This window comes from Sapajus apella, unplaced genomic scaffold (assembly GCF_009761245.1).
Source record: "Sapajus apella isolate SASKATOON/1434 unplaced genomic scaffold, GSC_monkey_1.0 scaffold106, whole genome shotgun sequence".
Taxonomy (NCBI): Eukaryota; Metazoa; Chordata; class Mammalia; order Primates; family Cebidae; genus Sapajus; species Sapajus apella.
This window is the reverse complement of record NW_022437046.1, coordinates 1,610,709-1,634,389: the sequence shown is the minus strand read 5'-3', so window position 1 is coordinate 1,634,389 and position 23,681 is coordinate 1,610,709. Positions and strand designations below refer to the sequence as shown.

Genomic DNA, 23,681 nt, shown 5'->3' with positions numbered 1-23,681 from the left:
TGGTCTCTTCCTGACGTAGACCATTGGGAAGTTCTTCTTATGGTCTATTGAACAGCTGTTCCGCTTTAGCTGGAGTCATTAGGCTTCTCGTGGAAGCAAAGAGCTAGTAACTGCTGGTCCCTTGAGCCCTCTGTTCACACAGTCAACCCTGGAGCCTCTACAGGGCAGAGAGGGGTGAGAAATGAGTAACCTGAGATGAACACAGACACGAGCAGCCAACCGAGGCACCCTGATCACATTTGCTCATTCCAGCTTGGTGCTGGGGGAGGATGTGCAGTTGTCCCTCCATGTACAATCTAATTCAGGCCGATGCTTAAGTCAGTTTTCCAGTTTGCAGGGCAGCAGGGTGGTGCTGGGATTCGCTGTTACAGATGTCCCAGTTGGGATGGCTGCCTCGGAGACTGAGGGTTGACTGTCTGATACTGCTGCAGGGAGAGAGGCCTTGGGGGCCTAGGGCTGGGGGTTGGTTGGGCTGGATTGTGAACAGGGAGGGCTTTGTCAGGAAGGCTTCCTGAAGGAGGTGCCCTGTGCTGGGATGCAATGAGGGCTCGGGAGTGGGAGGAGGGAGGTACCCGGTGGGCAGAGTGGCCCCAGTGTCTACTCTGCAGACTAAAGTGCCCTCTTCTCCCCACCCTACCTCAGAGTCACCGGCCTGAGAAGGAGTGGCCCGTCAAGAGTCTCAAAGTCTACCTGGGAGTGAAGAAGAAACTCCGGCCACCCACCTGGTAAGCTGGGACTGGGCAGGGGCCTGAGGGGCTCAGAACTGATGGGGGAGGCACAGCTGGGGATTTTAATTTGACAGGTCGGTGCAGGGGCTCTGATGGCGAGGTCCCCAGACCAGCATCACCTGGACACACCTTCAATCCAAATTCTCGGCCAAGTGTAGTGGCTCATGTCTGTAATCCCAGTACTTGGGGAGGCCGAGTCAGGTGGATCACTTGAGCCTAGAAGTTCGAGACCAGCCTGGGCAATGTGGCGAGATCCCATCTCTACAAAAAATACAAAAATTAGCTGGGTTTGGTGGTGCACCACTCTGGAGGCGGGGACTGGGAGACTGGTGGGGGCTGAGAGAGGAAGAGGCCAGGGAATGCCACTCTTGTGAGAAGGCCCTGAACTCTGGCTCTGGCTATGGCTGTGGCTTCTGGGCTCTGTCTTGGGAACCAGGGTGTTGAACCTCTGTGGCCTGTCAAACACCCCACTCTCTCTCCTCTTCCTCTGCAGCTGGGGCTTCACAGTGGTGCATGAGACAGAGAAACATGAGAAACAACAGTGGTGAGTGAGCACCCCGTCCTGAGACCCCAGACTGAGAAAAGATGGTGGCACGTCCACCTTCACTGGTTCCCTCGTCACTGCTCAGATCTGTGTCCTCTGGCAGACCCTGGGGTGGTGAGGTGGACACAGTGTTCCCTGCTCAGCCAGGCCTTTGGCATCATCCAGGTCTGTGTCCCACCCTTAGGTACCTCTGCTGTGACACGCAGATGGAGCTCCGGGAGTGGTTCGCAACCTTCCTGTTTGTGCAGGTACCAGATGCAGAGTGTGGGGTGTGGGGTGGGTCCCTGGAGGTTTCCATTATAGAGAATGGGCACACTGGCTTCTGCACTACTCAGGCCATCCGTTGCTTCAAAGGTTTTTGAGTTGCTTTTAATTCATTTGCTAGTTTATTCAGCAAATCCTTCCTAGCACCTACCGTTAGTCCCGCCCCAAGCCAGGGATGCTAGGAACAGACAGGACACAGACCCTGCCCTTGGGGCACTCCTCCTGTGGACAGGAAAACAGACCCAGAAGCAGCCAGTGATAGCCCAGTGTGATCAGTGCTGTGGTGGCAGCAGGGAGCCCAGGGGATCTGAGTTTTAGGAAATGTGGGAGAGGCTAGACATGGTGGCTCACGCCTGTGATCCCAGCACTTTGGGAGGCCGAGGTGGGTGGATCATGAGGTCAGGCGATCGAGACCATCCTGGCTAACATGGTGAAACCTGTCTTTACTAAAACAAACAAACAAACAAAAATATTAGCCGGCTGTGGTGGTGCATGTCTGTAATCCCAGCTACTCGGGAGGCTGAGGCAGGAGAATCACTTGAACCCGGGAGGCGGAGGTTGCAGTGAGCCAGGATTGTGCCACAGCACCCCAGCCTGGGCAGCAGAGTGAGACTCTGTGTAAAAAAAAAAAAAAAAAAAAAAAAAAAAAAAAGGCAGTGTGGGAGAATTCACCAAGCAAAGAGGGAAACAGCTTCTAGGCAGGGGGGCGGTTTAGGCAAAGGTCTGAAGATGTGCAAGAGAAGCATAGGTGGTTGTGAGGGGAGAAGCCAGGAGTGCAGGAAGTCCGCACGGGAAAGGGAGTGAGGAGTAGAGTCTCAGAGAGTCTTGGAGGCCACGCCAGGGAAACTGAACTCGACAATGGGCCGTGGGGAACCCTGGTGGGGGCGCAGGTGGCATTTAGGTAGAGTGTGGTGCATGCTGGAGTCTGCCAGGGCTCACTCTGGGTGCAGCGTCAGGAAGAGGGACAAAGGGTAGAGCCCAAAGGTGAGCAGGCCAGTTGAGGCAGTGGCTGTGGTAGCCGAGGCGGGGACATGGTGGGGACGACTCCTGAGCCAGAGCAGGGCCAGAGGCTGGGTTAGACTTGAAACAGATGAGTTAAGACAAAGAGTTTTTCACATAAGAGTCCACAAGTGTTTAGGAAAAAGGGAAACAAAATGACCAGGGCGGGCTGAGTTCTTTCTTGGAGCTGTGTTCTTTTAGCCCTGGGCTTCCTGGTAAGCAAAGCCTAAAGGGAAACAGGGTGGATTCTGTAGTTCCTGGTTCCTAAGTGGGGCGCAGACCTGTTCCTCTAGGAGAAATGTTTTCTTGGTTCTTGGAGGGGTTTGTGGATCTGGAGATGGGAGTTGTTGAGTAGCAGAACTGGCCATGTTTTGCCAGAGATGCAGTCATGTTCTCCCCACAGCTGCTTCTCATATCGGCTGGGATCAAAGCTGAGGGAGTCATCTGAGATCACAGCTGGAGGCGTTTCTGGGAAGGGTAGGCAGATCTGAGGCTGAGTGTCTGGCTGAGCTGAAGCTGAGCCCAGCCCCCTCCTCTCCCTGCTCCCCAGCACGACGGCCTGGTGTGGCCCTCAGAGCCCTCTCGTGTGTCCCGGGCGGTGCCTGAGGTCCGGCTGGGCAGTGTGTCACTGATCCCCCTTCGAGGCAGTGAAAACGAAATGCGCCGGAGTGTGGCTGCCTTCACCTCGGACCCTCTGTCTGTGAGTGGCTCTCCATGCCTTTGGACAGGGGCTGGGGACCTGGCTGGTTACCTGCCTTCTATTCCACAGTAGATGATTCTTCTAATTGCCCTCTCTAATTGTCCTCCAGCCCCCTCCCTCCAGCTTCAGTGGGGGCCCCCGTAGGCCCCTTTGGTTCACACTGTTCACAGGAGCCCCTTCTGCTTGGCCCTGGGAGCTGGGAGTCCCCTGTGCCTGGCCCTGGGAGCTGGGAGCCCCCTCTGCCTGGCCCTGGGAGCTGGGAGCCCCCTCTGCCTGGCCCTGGGAGCTGGGAGTCCTCTGCCTGGCCCTGGGAGCTGGGACCCCCCTTGTGCCTGGCCCTGGGAGCTGGGAGCTGGGAGCCCGGCAGACTGGAGTGCGCCCCGGCCAGCAGCGGAGAGTGGCTGCAGCAGCTTTAGCGGGGCGCTGGCCCCTCTGGGCCTTCACAAAATGCCTGTGGGCCTCTTGCCTTCCTGCAGCTCCTACGCAACGTCTGAGCACAGGAGCCCACCCTTGGCTCTAGGATTCTGCTGCTGGAAGCCTTCTGTTGAGACACCCATTATGCCCCAAGGCCTGGTGTGCGCCAGCAGAGGTTGCATGGGAACCGGCACCCCACACTCACGTCCTCCATCCTGACTGTAGCATGGGGTTCCCTGGCTGGGGTGGGAGGCAGCAGGGTTAGCCTGGGTGGGAGTCTCTCCCAGCTGTGTCCAGGTGTTCAGTTCTCTTGGCCCAACCTGCTCACCCCCCGGGTTCACTGTCCCTGAGTTTGTGGGGCTGGAGAGATGGGCATAAGTCAGGAACGTGGGAGGACCACCACCCTTTAAGAGACTTGAGGCCCTGGGGCCCCCGCTGGAAGGGAGCCCTCTGCTCCCCACAACAAACTCCAGAACAGCAGAAAGCGGGTGCTCTAGAGGAGCACTCCGCCTGAGGGGAGGGAGCTCTTGGCTGAGCTTCTACAGAGCTGAGAGCTGCACTTTCAGGTTTTCAGCCTGCCTTCCAGTCTGGGCTGACTGGGAGGTCCAGAAGACCCGATGCCCCTTCCCCACTTTGGGGGCTTTTTGATAATATAAATATATCTGTATATTTTACCCTAAGGTGCTGAGGCCTGTGATTGGTTAAGGGGATTGGGCGTCGTGGGTAGGGGACATGAGGTCAGGAAGCCCAGGGGTGAGTGTCTAGTGCCTGAAGCTGAGAACCTAGGCCTTGCTTCTTCCAGGCCCTGAGCTCTTCAGATGACCCCCTTCCCTAAGCAGAACCCTGTCCTGGCTCCATGCCACCCCCATTGTACTATTGTGCAGCCGGGCTGGGAATGCTGGTCCTATCCTGGCCAGCAGTGACCCTGAATGGACCTGAGTCCCTGTACTGCTGCAGTCTGAGTCTGAGTCGCAGCTGGGGCCTGGGTATGGTGTGTCAGTGACACAGGCCCAGCAGCCCTGCAGCAGCCCCTGCTGGAGACACAAGGTCAGACCACAGGAGCCTGAGTAAACTAGGAAGACGGACCTTCAGGTCACATGTGACCCGTGCCTGCTCATCCAGAGGTGAGGCCTGCCGTGCACGGGGGGCTGCCCTCACTGGGCACTGCCTGGCCATCTCCTCCAAGAATAGGAGACCCTGGCCTGCAGGGGAGATCATGAGCTGCTCAGAGATGGGTTTGGGACTCCCTGGGGAGGTGCCAGACACCACATTCCCACCTTTGCCTAGACCCTCATTACCACCCGCTCTTCGGGGACTCAGTGCGCCGACAGGTTGACCTCCTGTCCTTAGCCTCATTGGGCCAGTGGGGCTGGGCAGAGTGGATGAGGATGGGCCATGTGACCTCTGACTCAGGCGTCCATCTCAGTGGGGAGCCTGGGGTCCAGCAGGGCACTTGGAGACCTGGACTCCAGGTTCCCTCTCCCTGTGTCTCAGGAAGGGGAGGTATATGCCAGGAGACTGGAACCAGCTCCCCGAGTCCTGCTGACCCGTTTCACAGTCTGGGACCAATCCCCTTGACTCTCCCACCCCATGTGGGCCATTCTGGGCCAGATTCACAGGTCAAATGTATGATTCTGCCTCCAGCCAGCACAGGGCTGATGGACCCCCTTATCCCAGTGCTTGGGGTCAAGAACCTGCTCCTGGATCTGACCTTGCGCTGCTCAGCCAGCCCTGAGGCCCTGAGTGGGTGAGACTGGAGGCACCCCCTGCTATGCTGTGGCCACTGCCCCAGCTCAGGGGGCTGGTTGCAGTACTGCTCTGGGCCACAAGGCGGCAGCCACGGACCACTCATCTTTGCTAGAATCAAAGCAGGGTCTGGAGGACACCCGGGTGGTGGTGCTGGCCCAGGGGTTTCTCTGCTAGGGTGTGAAGCGGGACCCAGTTCTGCCTTTGGTCTGCAGGCTGGTGACATTCTGGAAGGCAGCACGTACAGAAATATGCTTTGGAGTCCTGGGCTCTGGGAGCCAGGAAGAGGTGGGAACAGCCTTCTACCAAGAGCCTGATGTGACTTGGCCCCTGTGCCTCCTGCACTGTCTGCTCTTGACAAGGGGGAGCTAGGCCCAGAGAAGGGAGGCCACTTTCCCAAGCCCACGCAATGCCCGTGAAGCAGGCCTGAGGTCCATTCTCACTGTCCTACTTTGGTGGAATCTCCCTCTTTGACTTACTCCTGATTCCAATTCTTTGCTCCCCTTACAAGTGGCCTGACTTGTTCCCTGAGGCAGGGGGTCTGAACTGTCAGTTAGTGATGGCATAAAGTGCTTTCCCTCTGGTAGAGGGTGGGGTGACATCCTAACAGGAGCCTCAGGGCCTCAGTCAGAATGATATATGCCTGTGACAACAGTGTTGGATGGGTTAGGGTAGGAGGCCCTGCTGGTCCTTGTCACAAGGATTCCTAAAAATGGGGCCTCTTGGGCCCCTGGGTGGTTTGCTCATTCACATGTTATTTGAGGTCAGGTTGCCAGGGATGGGTTGAAGAGCCCAGACCTGGACCTTCAGAGAGGCTGAAAGTAGCTCTTGGAGAAGGATGGGTTTCCTGGACAAGGAGGTGCTCCTGAGCCAGCCTCAAAGCCCGGAGGCCTTGCCAGGCACAGTTGTGGTAGAGGTTGAAACGTTGGGGGAGGAGGACAGGGCTTCAAGGACCAACCCAAATCCAGGCCCAGCACCTGGGGAACATGGAGAGCCCTGGGAGAGAAGGCTGAGGCATGGCAGAGCCTGGATGGTGAGGGCATTGCAGGAGGGGAGGCCAGGAGGCAGAGGGGAGGGGGGCAAGGGGGTGACGTGGGATGCCTGCCTCTCTCCTGCCTCCTTCCAGCATAACCTTCCTACCCTGCAGAGTTCTGAGGCATCCTGGGGCCTCTGGAGAAGGAAAGCAGTAGGGCAGGGAAGGGCAAGAGCTGGGCCTTCTTTCCTGGCCCCGTCCTCTGCTGGTCTCCAAGCTGCCTGCTCACAGCTTGCTGTCTTGGAAAGCACGTGTGTGTGGATGCCGGTGCTCCTGTTTACGAGCTGTGTGACTTCGCCTGAGTTACTTAGGTCTCTGATCCTCAATATTGTCATCTGTATTTTGCGGGTGTTAATAGTAGCTACCTTCTAGTGGTTTGGGGGAATTAAATGAGCTAGTAATTGTGAAGTGTCTAGTACTGTCCCTTGCTAATCTCCTTTTCAAATGTCTGAGAAGGTATCATGGCATATCCTAGGCCCAGTATTTTTGCACTCAACAAGTACTTATTGAACATCGACTGTATGCAGAGCTTTACTGAACACTGAGGGGGTGCAGATGAGTGAGTGGTGTGGAGGAAGGTGGAGACCCCCAGGTGGAGGATATTGATGAGGAAAGATTGGAGGAGGTGACTCTGAAATTAGAGGCAGTTCTCCGCAGGTGGGGGAGAGGAAGTGGCCTGAGCACAGGCAAGGGGATGGCAGTAAGTGACCTGCTGTGGCTGGGGCACAGTGCCCCATGGCACCCTAGGGCCTGTCCCCTAAGCCCCTACCTCTGAGGTATGACCACATCCCAGTCAAATGGGCTCATGGGATCATCCCCCATCAGAACAAGGAACAGTTCCTATTCTCTTAGTTAGCTCTGTGACCTAAGTGACCCTGACCCTGCTCTGGGGAACATCTCTTACACATGTAAATACAGTGGCCTCAACCTCCCAGCCCTTCCTCCAGTATAACATCTCCTTCAGGAAGCTCTTCTGGGTTGCCCTTCCATCCCACTGTGCCTCTTAGGGTATGTGTATATGCCCAGGTCACCACTTGCCGACTTGCATCCAGGGATTCACTTAGGAACAACCGTCAGGGACAGTTCCCCTGGTCAGCCAGAGTTGGCCCAGCGCTAGCATGTCCCTTCTCCCACGCCACTTCCAGCCTATGGAAATTTCCGTACTTTGTCTGCCCTGGTTACAGCTCCTACTGCTGTACTTATCACCCTGGAGACACAGTGGCACAGGCGCACACATGCCACACACCCAGGCCTGCACACATGTGTCTGCACACCTCAGCCTGTTCCTCCAGTTCTGCGAGTGCATGCTGCTCGGGCACACATACACACAAGTGCACACACACCCAGGCCTGCACACATGTGCCTACACACCTCAGCCTGTTCCTCCAGTTCTGCGAGTGCATGCTGCTCCGGCACACATACACACAAGTGCACACACACCCAGGCCTGCACACATGTGCCTGCACACCTCAGCCTGTTCCTCCAGTTCTGTGAGTGTATGCTGCTCGGGCACACATACACACACGTGCACACACACAGCACGTGGATGAACACACACACACACACGGCACGTGGATGAATACCACCCACACAGAGCTCTCTAGGAAAATTGCTCCCCCTCCCTCCTGCTCCTCCTCCTCCACCCTGTCCTCCCACCACCACCCACTTCCAAACGCTGAGACCAAAGAGATGGGCTGGACGGTGCCTCCCACCACTTGTCAGCCTGGGACTCCCGCCTCCGTGACTGTAGCGTGCCCTCCTCCCTCCGCCCGTCTGCCTCCCCAGCTCTCCCTGCCTCCGCCTCGCCGTGCCATCTCTCTGTGTTCCTGTGTATCTGTCCTCCACACAAGTCACTGAGGCCTCTCTTTGTTACTCTTTTGACTCTGAAGTGGAAACTGCTCCTCCCAGCTTTCCTGAGAGGCTCAGGATGGGGACCTCATAGGGCAGATGGAGGCACAGGGACAAGTGGAAGGGACCCCAGGTCCTGAATCTCCTCAGCTCCTGTCACCTTCAGTCCCTCCTGTTGTGTTAGGGGAGGGCTGTGTGTCTGGCACCATGGAGACCAGCGTCATAGCAACACAGTTCGGGTAGGCACAACTTCCTTCCCCTGGGGTGTGGGGTCCATAGGAGGAGCTGCCAGGAGGTGCTGAGGAGGTGGGCCTAGTGCTGGTGCCCATCACAGCTGCCTCCGGCTCACCATTCCCAGGACAGCCCCCCAGCCCCCTGCCAACTTTGCTTGCCACTGCAGCTTCCAGTGCCACAAGTCACTGATCCCATTTGGGAAATCCTCTCAAACACCAGCTCCAAAGCTGGGGGCCAGAGAAGGCATGGTCTTGCTGAAGGTCACACAGCAAGTGGGGCCAAGCTCCTGACTCTCAGACCTGAATTCTCCAGTCTCCCACCTTCCATCCAGAAGGAGGGCACTGGGGGCAAAGGGGTCAGTCCAACCTCAGTTCCCGCCACCATCTCTAGCCAGCCCTTAGAGTTGGCAGTGGGAATGAAGATGCATCATGGGGTGCCCACCACCTGCTGTGCCAAGGCTTTGCATGTGTCATCCCATTTCATTCCAACAGGACCCAGGAGGAAGATGACTGGTAAGTGGAGGATCTAGGACAGGAACACAGGTCCCTCCCCGATGGGGCAGGCGAGCCAAGATTCGTGTGTATTGCTGTCTCCATCGGGCACCCTTTTAAAAGAATGGCAAAGTTTTCAATCCCATCTTTTTTGCTGGAGAGAGTGGAGGGGGAGGATCTGGGGCATAGTCTGGCTTTAGGGTTTCTAGAAACCCGGGGGTATTTTTCTAAGAAGATAGAGAACAGAGCCTTCCCAGCGTGGTTAGACCTAGGGAAGACCTTTATTGCAGTGCAGCAATGCAGGCCGGCTTCCAATCCCCAGGTCAGGCTGCAGTCTAGGGACAGAGGGGAGGCCCCTGCCTCCTGGGCCTAGCCTCAACTTGTCTCCCGACCTTGATGGAGTCACGTTGCAGCTGCCTCCCTCCTGGCTTACGTAATAATTCAAATATAGCAGCTGCCTTTATCCCACTGAGTCACACCCCCTCTATCCCCCCTCAGGTGTGGGGAGTTATGGGGGAAGAGGTGGTTCAGGGCTGAGTGGGAGGTTCAGGGCCTCCTGGCAAGGAAGATCCTGGTGTGCTGGGTTGGAGGGTGGTGGTGGTGAGGGGCTGGTGCTGAGGCCCCAAGAAGAGTGAGCCTTTCCCAGAATATGAAACCACAGGCGCCACTTCTGCCCTGACCCATCCCTGCTGGAATTCCACATTCCTGGGGGCCATCCCCAGAGTCACAAGCTATATGCACAGCCTTCTCTGGTGGGCCGCTGTCCCAGCTGGAGGAGGTGAGGGGGGAGGACGGAGAACGGGAAGAGTATGAAGAGGGGGAAGTAGTCTGGTGGGGCAATGGCCAGTGTCTCTGGTCCTAGGGTCAGCCCCACCCTTCACTTATTGGGTTGCCTGGGCACCCTCTGATCTCATTTTTCCCATCTGTACCATGAGGGATTGGATTCATTGACTCTAGCGTCTCATGCTCCCTGATTTATAACCCTGGAGATGATCTCAACCTTAGGCTGAAGGCACTTCCGAGTGTCTGGGGCAGCCCCGTTCCAGGCTGACTTCCCTTTCCCTTTTCTCTGCCATCCCTCCTGGACCAGTGCAGCCACCCACAGCCCCCCCACCCCACCCCACAGGACAAGGTAGGCAGGAGAGGGCCCTGGACTTGGTTGAGGGGCTGGGCAGCCTCAGGTGGCTTCTCCCTTCCCTGAACTCATCATCTGTTCCAGCCCCCCAGCTACCTGCCTAGCAGCCATGGGGAGGTTACTGCCCTCACCTGGGGTCACCCCTTCCTCACAGGGCAGCTCTGATGGATCCTGGAACCTGAAGTGGATCCTTCATGCCCCAGCCCTGGGTTCTGAATCCCAAAGCCACCTTCCTGAGGTGTGAAGAAGCTGCTTCACCTTGGAACTACTGTGGAGGCTGTGGTAGCCTTTCATTCCTTTATCAGCGAAAGCTTTGTCACCTGTTGTGTGATGGGGGCCTTGTTTAGTGTGAGAATGCAAGGACCCATGCCAGGCCCTTCCCAAGGACATGGTGCTCCTTCAGCCATTGTCATCAGAGCCACAGAGGGGAGCTTCCTGGCAGAGGAGGAGCGGGGAGAAACACTGTCGCTCCCCACTCCACCCCTTCCCCTGCCTATTGCCGAGACCCAATTGTGGGCTTATCCTGTCCCCCAGCCAGAGGGAGTCACCTGGGGGCATTCAGGCCAACCCTTCATGAAATCCACGTTCCACCAATGACCAGCCTTTCCCCAGAGAGCTGAGGGCTGCTCTGGGGTGGGGGCGCTCACAGAGCAGGTAAGCGAGGGCCCTCCGTTAACTGCCTGCATCCCCATACACCTGCAGTCTCTTGTCTGCAAGCGATGCGTGCTCCTCTGGGCCGGGCTCTGATGTGCACCACCCCATTTCCATCTGCCTCCTTCGTTCTGACTTTCCTCCATCAACATTTCCTGCTTGGAAATGTTGGGGGCTCCTCAAAGGCTGTGGACTAGGGCCGGTGTAAATAGGGCTTTGGCTTATCTTTCGAGGAAAGCAGGACCCTGTAGAAGAAATGAGATAAGCCTGAGCGGGTGAGGGGGGTGGGAGGTGAGAGCTGGTGGGGAGACAGCCGGCAAGCTGGCACATTAGGGAAGGGAGTGGCCACCAAGGGTCTCTAGCCAAAAATCCAGTGTCCTTGTGGGTGGAAGGCAGGGTGTGTGCTGACTGGCTCAGCAGGGCTAGGCCAGGATTTGGGATGGGCACAGAAAAGGAAGAGGAGGGGTCAGTCAGCCTGGGAGGAGAAATAGTGTACAAAGTTGAGGAGAGGACCAGCATGTGCTTAGGGACCAGACCTGGCCCCACCTGGAGCCGAGGATGGGCAAGGTCTGTCAGGGCTGCATCACAAGAGACCTCAAATGCCATGCTGAGGAGCTCGGCCTTGATCCTGAGGGCAATGAGGAGCCCTGCAAAGGTTTTGAGGGGGAGTTCTATGACCAGATTGATGTCTTGGGAGCCACGTCTAAGTGCAAAGTGGAGGTGGAGTAGAGAGGTTGACCTGGGGTAGGGGCTGGAGCATGGCCAGGGGAGGGGGAAGGAAGCAGGGGATGGGGATGGAGGGAGTGGACAGATGTGAGGGAATCTGTTCTTTGGAACAGATTTGATATTGGAAGTTTAGGAGAGGGACGGGGCAAGGCGACTTTGAAGTGTCCAGCTCAGCAGTTAGAAATTTGCTGATGCCTTTAATAGAGACGAAAGTTGTATTGGATGTCAGTATTTGAGTATGAGGGGTTGTTTCCAGGGGAGATATCCAAGAGGCAGTGTGGACACCTGGAGCTCCAGGGAGAGGGATGGGCGGCAGAGGACACCCGGAGTTGTTGGTATGCTGGGAGGCTGCATGCTCCCTGGGAGTGGGGTGGAGGATGAAGAGAGACGGGGCCGGCGTCCTGCGAGGAACATCCATATTGAGGGGGCGAGGACAGGGTGCGCCAGTGAGGGAGACAGAGGAGGGGCCGTCTGGAAGGTGGGAGGGAAACAGCGGCGCAGGACAGGGCGGGGGCGGGCGCTGAGAAGAAGCCGCCTTCTTCGGTAAAGTAGCTGAAGCCTGTGAAGCCTGCAGTTCTCTCAAGGCTTTGGGGGCAGCGCGGAGGCCGGATTCCAGAACTGCATTCTCTCTCCTCCCAGCCCACCTTCAGTTCCCCAGCTAACAAAAAACGGTGTCTATGGACCCCCGGCGGGGCGGGCCGGGCCGGGCCTGTGAACCCGGCTCTCACGGCTCAGCACCCTGGAGAGCGGCCGGGGCGGGGCCTGCGGCGGGGAAGGGTCACCGCCGTCCGATCCCTTGGGCCTTTGGCTCCGGCTGGGAGCGGTCTTGCAGGCTGGCAGTTGGCGGAGGAGGGAAGAACAGTGTTGGATTGTCTCCAGCTCTCTCCCCTTTATGCACCTCCGCCATCCTGGCACTGGCCCACAAGAGCCCCTGTCCCAGCATTTGGGGCTATTACTCTCTTGGCTCCATCAATTCGACGACTTCAGGGAAGGAGATGGGAGGGGAGGGGCAACTATTTACTGGGAACTTTTCAGACATACCCAAAACCTCACAGCCTTTTGAGCTTGGAATTTGTGACCCCATATTTCAGATGAGAAAACTAAACTGAAGTTCAGGAAGGTGAAATACCTTGCGCAGGCATGTGGCAGAGCTGGGATCTAAGTTCCCGAGTGCCCATTAGCCCTTCTGAGTCCTGGATCTTGCATCTTGCCCCTGCAGACTCTCCACTTCCGGGTGGCTGTGGAGTCTGGTGTGGCACTGGGATTGGGAGGAGACCCTCCCTTCCACCTACCTGTTTGGGTGTATTCCCAGGAGATTTCTGAGGATGAGGCCACCACCATTGTTTCTGGAGTGGGAGGGCAGAAAGGAGGCTGAGGGCCAGGTGAGACCTCCTTGCACCTGCACCCACCCACACCCAGGAGGCATCCTCCTTTGAACTCTTCTGACTCAGCTTCTTGCTACCAGCTTCCTCGGACCCTTAAGCGGGTTCCCAGGGCGTGAAGGGGAGCTGTGAGGGACCAGGACGGGCCATGGTTGAGGGCTGCAGCTTTCTGAACCCAGAGAATGCCTTCCTACCTGGTAGGAATGGAGCAACGAGGCCCCAGTGATAGGTGAGGCAGAGGAGCAAGACACAAGTTCTGGGCTGGCTCAGCTGGTTTACAATCAGCCTGGGCCTCGTTCCCTTTGAGGAAATGGTTTGCCCAGAGCTTTCAGATGTCTAAAATTCTATAATGCCTTTTGGGGCCACACTGGGAAGCAAAGGCTGCTCACATTTTCTTTCCTGACACTTCCCAGGCCAAGAGACAACAGCTTTCTGCAGCACCCAGCCTGGGCTGGCTGGCTGGAGCAGCTCGGTCATTTCTGGACTTGCCCCCTCCAGTGTGTACCGCCTGTATTCTTCAGCATAGGTCAGGTTTCCATTCAGCCTCATGGACTTCTCTGCTTGGAGTCTGTTTTATGGGTCGGGGGTATTCTCTCCACAGCTCAGAGAGATGGGGTCACTGCAGAGGGTTTGCTGTAGCTTTTTGGAATATACCCACTCTTCCAGAAATGCTTGCTAACCCCCACCCCCACGGGGTCTGGGGTTCCCTCTGGGCTTCACAAACCCTGTGCTTTCTGTCACAGCCTGCAAGTCTCCCCTCCTCCCTGGCAGTCTGAGTGCTTCTCTGAAACAAGGGAAAGTGTGAGCCATGGGGTCAGCCACTGGTAGGCCAATGAATAAGTAAGTTAATGGTGAGGCCAGGATTTAAATCCCCATTTCCTGCCTCAAGGTGTGAAACTCTTTCTCCTGCATACAGTAGGTCTGCTGCGACAACTCCCTATCTGTCCTAGAGCCTAAAATGCCTCTATTTCATCAGGTTAAAGCTTTATCCTAAGGAGCCCTCTTTGGAAGCTAGAGTGGGGGTGCAGCAGGCCTTCCACCATGCCTACAGTCTGTGGGTGGCAAAGGCCAGTGGGGCAGGCTGTGGCCTAGGTGTCCACAGACCCTGGTAGAAATCCATGCTCACACATCAGCTCCGAGTCCCAGCTAAGCCGAGTCACCAAGAGGTGGCCCTGTGACAAGGCTGTGAATCCAAAGGCCAGCTAAGCTGCCACCAAGAGGTGGTCCTGTGACAAGGCCCCTGAGTCTTCCGTGGACCCAACTCCATGCTGGGGTGCACTCTAGAACATGATAGACAACGGGTGAGGGAGCCCAGAGGAGAGGGCGGCTAGCTGTGCATGGAGGCCTGACCTCTCGGACTCGAGGAGGGCACAAGTGTGCCTCCTCATCCTGAAGGCTTTTGCAGTGGGGCAGCAGAGGGTCTGGGTCTGCTGCTCCTCGAGTTTCCAGTCCCATCATAGCCCATGAGGATTGCAAATCCCTCATCCTCACCCCTCTCTCCTCTGTCAGCCACTCCCCTCTCCCCCTACCCTGCTCTCTTTCTATTTTTGCCTCTGATTTTTTTTCCTTTTATGTCTTTGTTCCTCTGTGTGTGCGTATTTCCCTGTGCCTCTCTGATCTCTTTGTACTTCCATCTTGATCTCTGTGAGGCTCTGATGCCTCTCTCCTCTCCCTCTTCCTGTGTTCCTCTCCCCCTTCCTGTCTCTGTTTATCTCTCAGTCTCTGTGTGTGAGTCTTTTTTCCTCTCTCTCAGTCAGACTCTCTCTCTACCCCTCCCTCTCTCCCTCTCTGTCTGGGCCTCTCTCTGTTCCTCCTCCCTCCTCCCTCCCCCTTCTGCATTATCAGACCTGCTCCAACCTCCTCCCAGAGCCAGCCGAGCAGCAGAGGCAGTGGCAGCGGGAGAGGTGGGAGCAGCAGGGCAGCAGAGCTGGATTGGGGTGTTGAGTCCAGGCTGAGTGGGGGGCATCCCACTGCTCTTGGTCCCTGTGCCTGCTGGGGGTGCCCTGCCCGAAACTCCAGGCAGCGGGGACAGGGCGCGGTGCCACCTTAGTCTGGCTGGGGAGACGGACGATGAGGAGTGATGGGGCAGGCATGCGGCCACTCCATCCTCTGCAGGAGCCAGCAGTACCCGGCAGCGAGACCGGCTGAGCCGTGAGTATAGTGAGGGGCTGGGGTGGTGAGCGGCTGTGAGAGGTGCCACAGACAGGGTCCTGGGAGTCCCTCCAGGGAGCTGGGGTTGGCATGGAGCTGAGCCACGTGGAAGGATCGATTCTGCTCTTGGGCACCCCTCCTCCCCGTGTTGCTGGACTGCAGCCTGGGGCAGGGGCGGGATACCTCTGAGCAGGATGAGGGTGCCCAACGTCAATCTAGTAGGTGATGAGGCTGGCATCCCATGGAAGGGGCTGATGGTTGGAGGAGGGGCTGGTAATCCACCTGAACCGTCTCTTCAAGGGCTGAGGTGGGGTGTGGGGAGGGGGAGGCCTGCCAAGGAGTTGGGAGGAGCTCTCAGGGCTGCGATAGGCTGATTCAGGACCCTGGAGAGGGAGAGTGTCTTGGCCCACCAAGGCTGTGTGTGTGAAGGAGGTGGGGAGGGGGAGAGATGGAGAAAATATGAATAAGAGTGGCCCTGGAGCAAGAGAGGGTCAGAGGTAACTGCCCTCCATGGAATTGGGAGTTGGGGTTCAGGGACACCACTTTATGAAACTTTACCCCAAAGCATCTGTCCCAGGATAGGGTTCTATGGAGCCAGATGGAATGAGGTGCCAGCCTCGTGTGTGTCCACGTGCAGGGGGGTGCGTGTGCCAGTGAGTGGGGGGCTCCATGGAAACACCCCTCTACTAAGAGCTGCTGAGGTGGCAGGCAGGGCGTGTGTGTTTGTGTGTATGTGTATACACATGTGGAGTGTAAGGGACACGTTGGGTGTAGAGGGGCCTGTGGAGCTCTAGAGTCCTTGATGTTTGGATACAAAACAGCCTGTCAGAGTTTGTGATCATCACTGTGTGACTGGGAGTTTATTTGCATGTGTCTGAGTGTGAGTGCAGGTTGGTCTGCATATGTATGTAGGTGTGTCTATTAGGTTGTGTTTTTGTGTTATGTGTGTTGTGTCTGAAAAACAGAATGAATCGATGTGCATTTTTATCTGTTCCATGTGTATTCATGTGCATGTATTTGTTAGTGTGTGAATAATATTGTCGCTTGTGTGGGGGTGGATGTGGATGTGTGCGTTAGCATAAGTGTTCTGGTGTGGGTGTGTGATCATGGTGCTAGTGTGTATATTGGTACTTCTGTGGCTGGTGTGTGTGTGTCTGTCTGTCTGTGTTATCCGAGTGTGTGTGGGTGGCTGTTTTCTTCCTCTGATTGAGGACACAGCTGGGACACCGTGGCCCACTGAGGCAGGGCGGGGGTGGCTGAATGTATGACCACCTCTTTGAACTCAGGACAATTTATTCTACACCCTGTGGGAGAGATGCAGAAAAGAAATAGGCAATAATGACTCTTCCCCCTGGGACCTCTAAGCTTCATAGACATAAAATAACTGGAGAATAATTAAGTAGTAGGGATCAGGTCATGCTAACAGGTGGGGGTGGGGTGGGAACCTCATAAGCAAAAGCCCTGGGCTGGGCTGGGCTGGGCATGTCCTGGAGCAGTGAGGATGCTGTATAAAGAGAGTGGGGGGCAGGCAGGAGCCACATTCTGCAGAACTGTCAGCTCCAGGACTCTTGGACTTTATCCAGAGAGCCCTGGGGAGCCCAGGAAGGTTTTATGCAAGGGAGAGACATAATCAGATTTGGGTTTTAGAAACGTGCCTTGGGCCAGGTATGGTGGCTCACACCTGTAATCCCATCACTTTGGGAGGCTGAGATAGGTGTTCACCTGAGGCAGGTGAACTCACTTGAGGCCAGGAGTTCGAGATGAGCCTGGCCAACATGGTGAAACCCTGTCTCTACTAAAAATACAATAAAATTAGCTGGGCGTGGTAGCACATGCCTGTAGTCCCAGCTACTCAGAAGACTGAGAAATGAGAATCACTTGAACTTGGGAGGTGGAGATTGCAGCGAGCTGAGATTGCACCACTGCACTATAGCCTGGGAGTGACAGAGTGAGACCCTGTCTCAAAAAAAGGAAAAAGAAACCTGCCTTAGTGGCATTGTCCAAGTTGAACTGGAAGAGAGAGGTGGGGCCAGGAGGCTAGAGTGGAGGCCAAGCCAGTACAGGGGTCAGTGAGTTCTGGGGCTTTTTGAGGACTTGGGAAAGGCTGGATAGATGAGGACAGGGAAGGGCTTGTCTAGGTGGCTCAGGCTTGGACTGGGTGGGGCTGTAGTGCAGACACCTCAATAAGTCAGGATCTCAGGAGGGAAAAGGCTCTTGGAAGGCTCAGGAAAGCTGGATGTATGGGCGCTGAGGTAGTGGGAGAGATCTTTGTAGTGTTTCTAGCTAAGATGCAGGGGGTCAGAGATCATGGAGCCATCTCTTGCCAGGCAGGGAAACTGAGACTGTGGCTTCATCACTGTCCTCTGGCTGACAAGGCTGGGGCTGAAGCTCTTCATCAGACCCGACCCTCAATATTATTCTCCTTCAGGCCCTGCTCGGAACCTCTTGGTTGCTGAGCTCGGTCAGCTTAGTGAGGATTAATTGTCTTTATGTTCCCTGCACGCCTCCCCCACTGCACCCCCCCTCAACCGCAGTCATTCCCCCTGCCCACCAAGTGGCTCCTGCCACTCTTCCTGCTTCCCACTCCAGCCTCCTGTCCCCAGGGACTGCTGATGGCTTGGCTGGGATCTAGCCAAATGGTGGGTGGGGAGTGGGAAGAGCTCCCAGCAGCCCCCTACCCCTTGGTCTTAATGGACTGGGAGTCTCACCCTCAGCCATGCTGCTGTCAACCCAGGCCTGTACTCCCCAGACTCCTGCTGCTTGGGCCTATGAAATCTCCCTACTCAGCATGATTCCATTCCTGCATTCATTCAACCACTCAACAGGAACTCCTCAGTACCTGCTTGGTGCCTGCTTGGCCGATCGTTGGGGACACAGAGCAGACGCTGACCAAGTCCCTGCTCTCAGGGCGTACCCAGCCTGATGAAGGAGAAAGAAGTGGAAATCTGCAACCCCGCAGGGTGAGCAGTGCTGTGTAGGAGGTGTGGAGCCCACAGGTTGCCCAGGCTTCAGAGGAAGGGACGTTTGAGCAGGACCTTGGAGGATGGGTAGGGATCGCCCAGACAGGGAAGAGCAGAAGGAACAGCCTGTGAAGGTGGGGAGGAAGGGCACAGGGCTGGGCACCCGACTTGGTGCGGCCTCCACGTGGGAGGAGACGGTAAGGGCATCGGGGCCGTTTTCTAGCAGTTGCTTCGCTGCTCTTTATCTATCCAGCCTGCCGTCTGCACACCCCCAGAAACGGGGTGTTCAGCTCATCCCTCCTGGGCAGCCCCTCCCTGGTAGTGGTTATATCTGCCCTGGATCTTCTCTGCAAGGCCCGGCAACTCCAGGCTACCCAGCCTGGCCTTATGTCCTGTCTCCATCCTGTGTCCCTGTCCTCTGAAACAGGGCCAGGCTGGGGCATAATGATCCAGGAGTGGCTAGAACCCATCCTAGGCAGGGAGTGGGAGACATGGGCAGCCTTTATTAACAAAAAAACTGAGCTGGGGGCAGGCCCTGACTCCTCTCCAAAAATAATGACAAAGAAGCAGGCAGGGCCAGAGGAGGGAGGACAGACAGCAGGTGCAGAAAGGCTGTGAGTCTCTTGGCTTCATGAGAGTGGGCTGTGGGTATGAAGGGGAAAGTCTAGGACAGGAGGGGGAATTGGAGGCAGAGGCACTGTCAGTCTTGGACCCTCCCATAGGTGAGTGAAGGAAGTCATCTAGTGAGAGGGATCTAGGGAGGGGGATCAGGACTCATCATTCATTCATTCAGCAGCCATTCTCTGGGCTGCTACCCTACCAAACATGACAGCCCTAGGGGAGATGGACAGAGCCAGTGACCACATGGATGGAAACCCAGAGTCTTTCCTACCTGTGCCATGTCACAGGAAGGTATTTAGGAGGAGGGGCTGGCCTTATAAGGAAGACATACTTCAAACTGAATTGAGAGACAGCACCAGGAAGAGGGAACAGCATGTGCAAAGGCCTTGAGGTGAGGGCGAGTATGACTTCGTTTACTCAGCACTATAGGCGTTCCGAGTGGCCTAGGCATGAAGCACCAGGCTGGGGGGAAGCACTGGGTCATGGTGGAGCAGGAAAGGAGTGAGGAATTGAGGCTAGACTGTAGGAAGCACTTTCTACCATGAAGGTGTCTCCAACAGGCTTGATGCGTAGGCATCATTGTAAGTTTGCAACTTCTTGGTCTCTCCTGGTGCTCCTGACCGGGGCCTGCTGAGGGACCCAGCCTTGCTTGAGAAAGGGGTGTTCAGTGAATGAAAGAGATCCTAGAAATGGGGGAAAGGCAGTGGCTAAAGAATGTGGGCCCATTCCAGAAAGTGGCATGCAAACAAATGCAAAGCAATATGCAAATCAGCTGACTAGGGCTTGGCAGCTTTGGTTGGAAGAAATGAGCCATCACCCCCTCTTAGGCCAGTCTCTCACCCCCTCCACCTCAGCCCCCAGGACAGCCAGAACACCCTTGTCTGCTCCTCCGAGCACCCCAGCTTTCCTGAGCCACAGATTGTGGCTTCCAGTGGGGGCCATGGTCTCCCTGTCAGCACCCTCATCCTCTCAGGAAGTTGATATATTTAGTAACAGGAATGTTTTCACACGTTTATCTCCTATTGTTCAGCTGCTTGCTCCCTGGAAAAGGCCAGGTCCCCAGTGACGTGACCCATTTCTTGGAGTCCCTGAAGTCACCCTTCTCAGTGCCCTCCCTGAAAAACAGGAGGCAGCTGGGGCTTGGTGTAGCAGAAGAGATTTGAGTCAAATATCTAGGAGGACTTCCCAACAGTGTAGTTGCTGCGATGTGTGGACCCTGAATTTCTGGGCTTTCATTCTTTGGATGGTTGCCTTGGGTGCAGAGGAGGCTTTGAAGATAGAACAGAAAAGGTGGCAGACAGGCTTATGCTCAAATTTCAGCATACTGAAAGATGTACTGTTACTCTGTTGCTGTGTGGTCCTGGGCAAGTTACTTAACTTCTCTGAACCTCATGTGAATAGTAGGGTGGAGTTAATTACCCTTTCTTGGCAGGATTGTGAAGAATCTGGAAGTGCAGAGCTTAGCCCCTGGCATGCAGCAGGTACTCACAAAGGTTAGCTACTGTCATTATGAACCACCCACGATCACCCACACTGTCAGAAATATTTAGTGGGGCCTGGAGGGGGAGAGACCAGAGCTAGGAGCCCAGGGGCTGTCATCATGTGGGAGGGGCCAGGAAGCCTAAAACAGCTGTGATTGTGGCTACGGTGAGAAGCACGAAGCTCTGTGGGAGGGATTCAGGCATCTCAGAGATGTGTGGCCACCCCACTAGGTTATCCCGACTGGTCTGAGACCAATCCTCTGCGAATACAGTGGAAGAAAGGGCTTGGTGAAGAAGGGGTTAAGTCTGTGGCCACACCCATGCAGTCTGTGAGCCATTCTGGGAGCTGTAGTCTGGTGTGAATTTGCAGTAAGCATAGTTCGTACTGCCTCTTTTGATCCAAATCCACACCCTGCTGCCAAGGCTGGCCGAGGGCTGACCCTGGTGGGTGGTGGGCTGTGTGGGGCCAAAAGGTGAAGCAGCATTGACCTCTTCCCTCAGGGACCCCCTGGCTTGCTGTGTGTTGGGGGTGCAGGTGGGAGCAGAGATAAAAGGACTAAGCCATAATTACAACTCCTCATACATTCACACAGAAGTTTACAGCTTCCTGAGCACTGTTTCCATATCTGTGATCTCATTTAATCCTCACCACAAACCCAAGAGACTGATATTTTCTGGATGAAGAAATGGAAGACCCATCGGGGAAATCGCTTACCCACAGGTATTCAGCCAGTGGCGGTGAAGCCAGACCTGGAGCACAAATCTGTCTGCTTCCAGAGCCCCTGCTCTTCCCATACATTACTGTTCCAGATGGCAAACCAGGCCTTGAAGAACAGGCAAGATGTGGACAATTCAAGTTGAATGTGAGACATCTCAGCAGAGGAGCAACTGAGCACAGAGCTGTTGATTCCAGGCTGAAAGTTTGGACTTTGTGTGGTGGCCCACCAGGGTCCACCCAATGGTTTTCTGATTAGAGTTGAGCTTTGAGAGAATTGATCTTGCAGTCTGGGCTGAACTGATTGAACTGGAGAAACCAAAGTCAGCCTCAGGCTTCTAAATCCCATCCTTGGTGCACCCAACACTTTGCTCCTCTTCTTCCTCTGTGCTGCTTCTCGATTTCTTCCTCCTCTTCTCCTTCATTTCCCCCTTTTTTAAGTAGTGACAATATCTTGCTTAATTGTCATAATTAAGCTGGAGTGCAGTAATGTCATAATAGCTCACTGCAGCCTCAAATTCCTGGGCTGGAGTGATCCTCCCACCTTGGCCTCCCAAAGTGCTAGGATTACAGGTGTGAGCCACTGCACCCGGCCGATCTTCTTTCTCTCCTACTCCTCTCTGCTTAGGCTGGGGAGTGATGACTTTTATACCGCAGAGCTACACTGTAATATCACACATCTCCAGAAGGGGGTGCTGTCATGTATAGTCCTTTCCTGCCTGAATCTTATGTTTGAAGGGCTGGTAGGTAAGAAGTGTCTGGACAAGTAGCAGAGGGGAAGGGTGGAGAGAAGGATAGCCCATTGTTTTCACCTCTACTGAGCCTAGGATGAGAGGGCCCTGCTGAAATGGCATTGGGAGGAATGAAGGCTGAGGAGAGGCTGGACCCCACCCCGTGGAGACAGACATGCTGAATTCAGCCAGAGGAAATTTTCTCCTCATGTTTCTGGGAAAGGCTAAGATTTGGAAATGGATTTAGAATGACATCGCAGTTGGGGTCTGGGTTTCTTTTGAGTCATGATTTGCTTGATACTGAGATGCTAGGGATATTGCTTGGTTTATTTGTGTCTGCCTGTGTCTCAGTGTGTGTGTGTGCGTGTACTTGAATGTAAGCTTTCAGCTGCGCATGTGTGTATGCTGGTCTGAGAGGGTGAGAATGTGTGGGTCAGTGTTCATATAAAAGTGTGAACATACTCATGTGTCTGAGCATGTGAGTGCTCACAGGGTAACAAAAGAGAGTTCCACTCTGTCACCCAGAATGGAGTGCAATGGTACGATCTCGGCTCACTGCAACCTCCGCCTCCCAGGCTCAAGCAATTCTCCTGCCTCAGCCTCCTGAGTAGCTGGGATTACAGGTGTGCACCACTACCACCCAGCTAATTTTTCTATTTTTAGTAGAAACAGGGTTTTACCATGTTGGCCAGGCTGGTCTCGAATCCTGACCTCAAATGATACACCTGCCTCGGCCTCCCAAAGTACTGGGATTATAGGCATGAGCCACTGTGCCCAGCTGTGAGTGTCCATTTCTATGTGTGATTTTGGTAACTAGTTGTATGCATGTGAATGTGGCTTGTGTGTACACATGTTCCAGTGAAACTGTTTCCTGTGTATACAGATGTGTCTGAGTGTGAGCACAGGGATGAGGGAATGTGTGTGTGTGTGTGTGTATGTGTGTGTGTGAGAGAGAGAGAGAGAGAGAAGGCCCAGATGCCTGCTGTGCTAATTGTTCAGGCCACGCCTCATGTCCAGCTACTCAGCACTTTTTCTCTTGGGTTCCGCTTTCCTGTAGGTAGAGACCCTTGAAGGGCTGGCCTTCCTTCAGAGAACTCTGGGCGAGTCAGGCTTTGTGTTCAGACTCAGGTTGGGCCAGCCAGGGTCCTAGGCTATTGGATTAAGCAACTGGACATGGCTGGGAAGTGTCTAGGTTCCATTCTCCCTAGGAACTTTTTTTTTTTTTTTTTGAGACGAAGTTTCACTTTTGTTACCCAGGCTGAAGTGCAATGGTGTGGTCTTGGCTCACCGCAACCTCCACCTCCTGGGTTCAAGCAATTCTCCTGCCTCAGCTTCCTGAGTAGCTGGGACTACAGGCGTGCGCCACCATGCCCAGCTAATTTTTGTATTTTTAGTAGAGATGGGGTTTCACCATGTTGACCAGGATGGTCTCGATCTCTTGACCTCGTGATCCACCCGCCTCGGCCTCCCAAAGTGCTGGGATTATAGGTGTGAGCCATCGCGCCCGGCCCCCCAGGAACTCTTAATGGTCACACTTAAGGAATTTCAGGGACTCCAAACACAGTCCTCTGGTACTGATGCAAATACTGAAGTCCAGAGAGGTGCAGTGATTAACCCAAGGTCACTCAGCAGGACCTAGCGTGAGATGGCAGGGCTTGGAGCAGAGAGGAGTGTCTGACCTGGAAGGCTGCCCTCCCTCTGGCCCCTAGAGCAAGTGGAGAGCTCAGAGGAGAGCCAAGTCTGTGGCATGAAGCCGCCTCCTGCACCTGGGTGTTTCCATGCCTCCCGGGACTCAGAGGCTGCCTTTGAAGTTTTTACCAGAGCTTCTGCATGCTGTGAGATTCCTCCCGGGGACGTGTGAAGTTGGCTGTTCATGGAGCATGGAGAGGAGCCCAGTGGTGAGGCGAGGCCAGGGGAGGGGCCTCTGGAAGCCTTAATTTCTTCTTTGTAGTAGGTGCTTTTCTTCTTCTTTTTTTTTTTTAAGGTTTCCACTGTTCTAACATTCAAGGCTTTCCCTATCATCTCTCTTTGAGCTCTTAGTACTGAGAGAGTGCTGGGGTTTGGAACAGTCCTGGAGGCCCAGCTGGGCTCAGTGTGAGGGTTGCAGGGCAGTCCCTTAGGGAAAGG

At 55.3% G+C, this 23,681-nt stretch overlaps 2 protein-coding genes across 15 annotated transcripts in view; both read left to right on the top strand.

Annotated features, from left to right (window-relative positions):
- Positions 1 to 4,330, top strand: part of ARAP1 (ArfGAP with RhoGAP domain, ankyrin repeat and PH domain 1) — a 66,198-nt gene extending 61,868 nt beyond the window's left edge. For all 12 annotated transcript variants that reach the window (XM_032258841.1, XM_032258840.1, XM_032258839.1 and 9 more), the window contains 5 exons: positions 643 to 725; positions 1,222 to 1,272; positions 1,457 to 1,520; positions 3,086 to 3,235; positions 3,712 to 4,330. In XM_032258841.1, coding sequence (XP_032114732.1) covers positions 643 to 725; positions 1,222 to 1,272; positions 1,457 to 1,520; positions 3,086 to 3,235; positions 3,712 to 3,729 — 366 coding nt within the window. In that variant the 3' untranslated portion in view covers positions 3,730 to 4,330. The remainder of the gene's footprint in view (positions 1 to 642; positions 726 to 1,221; positions 1,273 to 1,456; positions 1,521 to 3,085; positions 3,236 to 3,711) is intronic.
- A 9,957-nt stretch (positions 4,331 to 14,287) lies between these two features.
- The window catches only part of PDE2A (phosphodiesterase 2A), a 100,277-nt gene continuing 90,883 nt past the window's right edge, over positions 14,288 to 23,681 (top strand). For 2 of the 3 annotated variants that reach the window (XM_032258849.1, XM_032258851.1), the window contains exon 1: positions 14,288 to 15,046. In XM_032258849.1, coding sequence (XP_032114740.1) covers positions 14,976 to 15,046 — 71 coding nt within the window. In that variant the 5' untranslated portion in view covers positions 14,288 to 14,975. The remainder of the gene's footprint in view (positions 15,047 to 23,681) is intronic. The other variant, XM_032258847.1, reaches the window with a different exon arrangement.